Here is a 7226-nt window from a genome sequence, read left to right as displayed (position 1 = left end):
CCTGACCCTTTAGCAAACTAGACTCTCAGGCATTATTGTGGCTACTTCGCCAAGGAGGAAGTTTAAAGACCAGAGAAATGATATCATGTGCTCAGATTACAAAGTTAGTAAAGTAATAGAGACAGAAGAGACAGAATTCAAACTCACTTCTGACCCCTTGTTTCTCTCTTCAACTTTATAACATCTTCCTAATCCATGTTAACGGTGATGACCAGATTGAAGTCTCTGGAGGGTAATGACTGTATATGATATTAACCATCGTAGAGTCTTCAAACATTGCTGTGCATATAAAATCACTTGGGGATCTTGCTAAAATGCAGACTCTAATTCACTGAGTTCAGGGCAAGGTTTGAGATTCTGCATTTCTAATAAGCTCCCAGCTGATACTGAAACTGCTGGTCTGTACTTAGTGTAGCCATGACCTAAAATAACTTCTGTCAATAATTCCTTGGGTTTATTTCTTTCCTGCGATCCACAAGTAAAACTATATAACGTAGAAATAATTGCATAAATGAAAACCCTTCAAATCTTAGCTTACCCATGAGAATGGAGAGAATTATGCAGACAACACTAATGAAAGTAAATATTTAACTTTAGGTTATCTGGGTTGTTACCATTTCACTCTCACTGGGAAAATTTGGCAAGTGAAAATTGCCCTCTTAACAGTTTCCTCAAGTATTCAGAAAGAGCCTTTTTGAGAGGTAGGGTAAATATTATAAGTCCCACTTCACAGACAGAATAGCCGAGACCTAGGAAGCTTGTAAAACTGTAATAACCACAAGGTGGGATGCCAAAAGCAGAACCCATGTCCTTGAACTTTAGTCGGGGGCTTTCGTTTTGACCACATTGCTTCCAGATGAAATTTCGCCCACCCCCTTAAATGCAGGGTTGGTGTCTCCTTTGCGGAACAGGTAACTTCATTTGAGTCTTGCCATGAGGGAAACAGTCCTTCAAAGATCCCTGCCTTTTTCTAAGACCTACCAACTTCTCATCACCCTTCTTTTCTCTCTTCCTTTCTTTCAGGTCTGCACTTCCTGTTGTGAAGGAAATATCTGTAACTTGCCACTCCCGCGAAATGAAACCGATGCCACATTTGCCACAACGTCACCCATAAATCAGACAAATGGTCGTCCGCACTGTGTGTCAGTGATAGTGTCCTGCTTGTGGGTGTGGTTGGGACTCACATTATAGCAGCTCAAAGACATGATGTTTAGTAGTGATCCATGGGGATTTTGATGGTCCATACTCATGCATGAGTCATTGGCCTGACAGTAGTTATACATGTGAAACCACAACACACAAGGATGTCTTCATGGCCAGGCATTTCCACTTACCATGGGGAACAAGCATTGCTTCAATGTAGTCATTTCAAGTCCAAGACTTCATCAAAGCCAGCCTGCCCCTAAAACAGACCCTGAGTTATACCCCACAAATCTTTGTTTCCACTCCAAGAAATAATTCTGCATTTATCGAGATCTGGGGTTCCTAATTTGGAATACATGCATGAGCCACAAGAGGTCCTGGGACCATCTGAGATGTTAGGCAGTATGCTAAAGGGACATGAATAGTTTTGTGTTTTTTAGGAGAAAGGTAAAGGGCCACTGGTTTAAATAGAATCATGAATTCACTTACAGCCTTATAATTTTAAAACTGCTTTTAAAAATGAATGGACTATTTCCTTGGAGATACTGATTCCCTAGAAAAGTAGTAAGCAATTTTCAATTTAATTTTTCCAACATTCTTCTCCCAGTGGTGGGAATCATATTCCCTCTGCTCTGTGTGGAAGATAAAAAGGCAATTATAAAAGTCTGTTATATGGGGAGAGATGTGGCCGCAGAAGGATTTTTCCCAATTTAATGGAGCTAGCATCTGTAAAGTGTCTGCTTACCCTTCATTTAATCGACGAGGTTAGACTTAATTTGGTGCCTGGTTGTGCTCCATAAAATCCTGGATTCTACCTGGACCAGTGGGTGTTCAAGGTGTCCTAAAGCAGGATGGGGGTTATTTTCTCCAGTCATGGGGTTTTATTCAGACACAGCTAATTTAGACAGGGAGAGGATTTCAAAATGAAATCAAGGAGAATGTGTGGGAGTTGATCCTAGTTCACTGTGAGGGTCTAGTAAGTGGCTCAGCCAGTTCTTCATCTGCAATTCATGCCTCCCAAGAGCTTTGCCAGTTCTCTTCCAAATCCCCAGTGACTGTAGGAAGAAAGTTCTGCATCAAGTTGTCTGGAGATTAATAGGGAAAGAAGACATGATATCCTAGGATGAGAAGTAGGCGGACCAGTGGGGTGACAGTGAGACTAATAAGGAGAGCTAGTGGAAAGTTTCTATTTCTTTTAGATGATTGCTTTTGAAGTAGATGGTAAAAGTTTTACCATTCTTCCTATATTTTTGGCACCCTAAGTCACATTTTTTTCTTCTTCCTTGTAAATCATTTATATAATATTTATTTTTGTATGGTATAACTAGAAACTAAAATATATTGTAAAAGATTTTTTATTCTGAACAAAATTATCAAATTAGAATACTTATTTTTCAACAGTGGTAGAGCTTGTAATATATGTATCTACAATACTTGCACCAGTGTTGAAAAAAGTTACTAATGTTACGAGCAAGAGTAATGTATTGGCTTCAAGGTTTTTGCTCATGGTTTCCTCAGTGATATGGTTCCAGAAGTATTCAGGTGGTGACAATCACTGGTATGAGTTTCTCTGCAGGTCTAAGGACATATTTGCATCAAATTTGGTGGAGCTTTTGTGATAAAGAGGACAGTGTTGTCAGGGTCCATCTGCCCTGGACAGAAAAATGTCTCTGGCTCATGAAATGAGACCTCCTCAGGGACCAAATATGAACTAACAGTCGTAACTCTGATACACAATAGTCTAAATTGCATAAAATGGCCTTAAATCAGAGTTTGGCAAGCTTATCAAATATGTTGCTTATAACTGGAGTGGGAAAGTAGAGGGAGCAAAAGCAAGATATTTATTAACCTCCTCTTGTGTGCCAGGCACTATGCTAAGCACTTTACATAAGTTAGGTAATATAATTCCTGCAAGAACCATGTAAGGAATATTACTAGTATTTTTACTTTATGGATGAAGGTGCTGAGGCTCTAAGAAGCTCAAGAACGTGAAGCCTTTTCCTTCTGATTTAGGTTATATGGGATGAGGTGGGAATGAAGAGGAAGGGAAGATGGAATTACCACCCTTAGGAAAACTTCCAGGCCTGACTTCATGGGAATTTGCCCATCTTACCATGTGGAGTTTATCTAGTCCTGCCTTTGCAGGATGCCATTTGCATGTGTCCCCAGATGTTTTTTACTTTGGAGGGGAAGGTATGGTTTCCTCATTCATTCCTCTTGTTAAAAGAGGAGACAGGTTGATCCTACATCTAAAGGTTGTATAAGACAATGAAAATTTGTTGTACATATCTACAAACACATTTTTGTGCATGGTCACTCTCCACTGGCACCTCCCAAGTACTGCATGCAATTTGAATAAGAGACAAAGTCCAAATGTTAGTTCTTAATGAGAAAGTGGGATCTCCAAAGCCTCCCTGGCTGGTGTGCAGGGACCAGGTCCACAGTGGTGTCATCTGCCACTCAGAGGGTCACTGTAAATTGCATACAGATGTGGCTGTGTGCACCCTGTATGCCTGTCAGAATGATGTTTTAATTCTCTTTAAAGGAAGTGGTTTGCTCATCATCCCCAGGCTTGGAGCCACGGAAGGGCCATTCACGTGGAAGGATCAGGACTAGTCATCCATCTGACTTTTCTACCACATTAAACCTTTCATTAAATCCCACCATCGGTAACGGCTTGAAGTGCAAAGGGCCATGATGTGTATATGAACTTATGTGCCACTTATTTATTTTTAGACTCCCCACAGCATTCATGTCAATATGAGATTAATGCCTAAATTTTGTAAATATTGTACATTTTGTAAATCAATGAATAAAGGTTTTAAGTGTATCTCATCAGGCTCCTCCCTGAAAATGCACATGTCAATCAATGATTCGGGCACCCAGGTTATGTTCAAGGCATTGGGCTTAGTGCCAAAGGGAACTTCCAGGAGCTCACTTTTTAGTTGTACAGACAAGAAATGCATGTACGAAAAGATACAAAATAATTCACTCATGCCAAATGATTCATGTAGACAGTAACTGCTGCAGAAAATCAAAGGAAGAAAGATTACCAGACTTTTCAATCTGGTCTACAGTTTCCCTAGAATATTTCTTTGTTAAATCAGGAAATATAAAAGATTTGTGTGCGTGTGTGCGTGCGTGTGTCTGTGTGTGTGTGTGTGTGTGTGTGTGTGTGTGTGTGTGTATCACTTCACTAACTTTATTTTAACATTTCTTTCTGATTTTAAAATTTTTATTCTTGGGGTGAATTTTGTTAATGATGATATAATGGAAAACATTTTCCCTTGATGGTTTCTTCTGCAACGGGAAACAAATACTCGAAAAGTAAAAATGTCATTTTCATCTATACAATGAATTTATTATATTTTTCATAGTAAAATGACAGACGTTGAAAGTGACCTTGAAAAACTCCAGCTTGTTTGTGATTTCTGCCTATTCTTTAACATCCTCTATTTTGAAATTTCCAGGAAAATACAAGTACTTCCCAAAGTTAAAAGTTTTCTATTAGGTTCTGGATCAGTGACATGGTTGGGGCTCTTAAAGTGTCATTCTTATGTATTTACATTGCGATAGCTCTTATCACCAACCTCTCTGAATAGCTGTGTGTGTTTAATGTACACGGTACCACAGGTAGAGTGTGCTTTTAGAAAATCTGATTTTGTAAACATAGACTTACAAAGTAACCCAATTTGGGGGTTTTAAGAAAGATCCTTCACTTTGTAAAGGCATTTTATATCTCTTTCTAACACGTTTATAAGATTTTATTTATGAACAACATGTAGGGCATACCAGATATGGAAAACCTTGGCTACACTGTGGAAACTTTTATCTGAAATACCTAAAATGCTTTCACTAGTGTTCTTAATAAATTACCTTTAAGTTACCTATTAGGAGTGAAATATTGAAAACTGAGCATCTGTTATTAATCTGTAATTGGGAGAACTTGACCTTCGTGATTCAGCCATTTTTCTAAGCTTGCCTAGCAACTTGAGAGCGGGACTAAGGCCTGAATACGAAGCATCATGATTTTTAGCCTCGAGTATTTTCCACTGGAATCTACTAGAAAACAGGTTCCGATATTTAAATATAAAAATTTCTAACTTAAATTTCATAAGTGCAGATTTCCCAAATGTCTTTCATTTTTAGCGGTTACTCTCATTAGTTTTTAGATTCATGGCTTTCTCATTAGCAAATTACTATTATCTTGCAGTTGCCGGAATTGTATGGAGGTGGGGGAGGTGGGTGGGGATCTCTATGTAACTATATTTTAATCTGACTAGAGACTTAAAATCCGGAGATGGAGAAATGATTTCTGAGGGAGCCTCTTTGCTATTCTCCTAAAAGAACCCCCTGATTCTTTGTGTATGATTTTATTTTCAAAGCACTTTTATAGACATTACTTCAGTTGGTCAACATGACCCCATTTAGAGCTTTCGCAGCTAAAACTTGAGAATGGTTAAGGGAGGTGCCACTGGTGGTTTACACAGGGATTTCGATTCCTCATCTAGAACTCTTTGTTCCAGTCACACTTGTTACCAGGATGACATGCATGATAGCTCCACCTTCCCTGGCACTTTTACTAAAAAACCATTTCTCAGGTCCAAAGTCAGGTAAATGGGACCTTAGAAAACATCTAGTCCACTCTCTTTATTTTATACAGGAGGAAAAAGAACCCTAGAGAACCCGGATTGTTTATCTCTGAGAAAGCCACACTGTTTGTGTTTAAGAAAAGAGAAAACTCCTCAAAATGTCCCTTCTTTGATGCTCAAAGTAATTAAGATATGGACAATGTAAAACAGTTTAAGGGTCTCCTCTCCTCTTCACAGTCACTGTGGGACTGGTGGTTCCATGAGGACTGTCAGCATATGTCAGAGCAGAGGATAAACTTGGAGAGGGCAAACAAGAAAGCAGGCTAGCTTGATGGAAACACAGATTGTTCATTTTAACTTGAGAAGAAATATATTCAGTGGAAGTAATCATTTTCAGAATCATATCCTGAAAAAGAATGATTTGTCTAAATTAGAGATTATTACTTCTTCAGAAACGGTTTTCTCAAGTTTTATGGCATGTCCAGAGTCAGAAATTAGACTCGAAAGCCATATTCAGGCTTAAGGTTGAGTCCTCCACTGAAGTCCTCCTATGGAGGCGACGGATCATTTTGTCAAAGTGAGGAAAGTGTATATGAAAAGCAACTTTATTCAGTTTAGGCGGAAAGAACCAAACGTCACCAGAATATAGCCATGATACAAAAGGAAGGGCTAAAAATAAGCCACACCCTCAATAAATTCACTCGTCTTTGAGAAGAATTCATAATCAATGTACCAACCCCTATTCTCTCTACAGGGGAGTATGACTGCTGGGTCACAGGGACTCTGCACCCAGAGTCTGAGCATATCCCACACCCCGTCTGCCTTCCCCCTGGTTTTCACTGAGCCTTGGCTACTGGTCCATTTTCATGGCTGCCCACCGGCTTGGTTTCGCCTGCACTCCAGCATCTTCCAGCAATAACACAAGACCGAATTAGCAGCTAGAGGCTGCATCCCACAGTGGCACGTGAAGACGATTTGTTCAAAGAGATGGATCATGCTGGAAGTGCTTTACATTGAGGTGCTTTGGGTGAAAAGGTGCTGAGTAGACCTCAGTAGTCTGAGAGAACACATCTGGGCTCATCCATGACTCACTCGGCCTGGCTAGGCCTTGATATGTGTCAGAACTGGGCTTATCCCCACCTTTAAGTCTTTTAAATACTCAAAGGGTTGGGCCCATCCCTGACTTTAATATCCTATTTAATTAATTAATGACCCTGTGTATGTTTTGCCACTGACAGAAATACCAAAGGTGCTGTAGAGAGACACGCCCTTCTTGATGCAAGACAGCCCGAGACCAAAGCGAAACGTGTAATCCAGACCTTTTCAAAACTCTTTCTTCAAAGTTAAATAATCTAAGAACTGAAAGGTCTACTAGCAGTATGAAAAATCTAGGAGAAAAGCTTAGCTAGTGTGTTTGGGCCAGGCTAGGGCTGAACATATTAAGAACAGTCAACGTAAGTATCTAGTCAAATTAGCTGGCCCATTGCCACC

At 39.6% G+C, this 7226-nt stretch overlaps 1 protein-coding gene across 3 annotated transcripts in view; it reads left to right on the top strand.

Annotated features, from left to right (window-relative positions):
• The window catches only part of LYPD6 (LY6/PLAUR domain containing 6), a 118148-nt gene extending 114170 nt beyond the window's left edge, over positions 1 to 3978 (top strand). For all 3 annotated transcript variants that reach the window (XM_011359540.2, XM_023530197.1, XM_011359532.2), the window contains one exon: positions 1024 to 3978. In XM_011359540.2, the coding sequence (XP_011357842.1) occupies positions 1024 to 1191 (168 nt within the window). In that variant the 3' untranslated portion in view covers positions 1192 to 3978. The remainder of the gene's footprint in view (positions 1 to 1023) is intronic.
• The last annotated feature ends 3248 nt before the right edge of the window (positions 3979 to 7226 follow it).

This window comes from Pteropus vampyrus, unplaced genomic scaffold (genome assembly GCF_000151845.1).
Source record: "Pteropus vampyrus isolate Shadow unplaced genomic scaffold, Pvam_2.0 Scaffold2, whole genome shotgun sequence".
NCBI lineage: Eukaryota > Metazoa > Chordata > Mammalia > Chiroptera > Pteropodidae > Pteropus > Pteropus vampyrus.
Note: the sequence above shows the minus strand (reverse complement) of the source record. Positions and strands in the feature narration are given on the sequence as shown.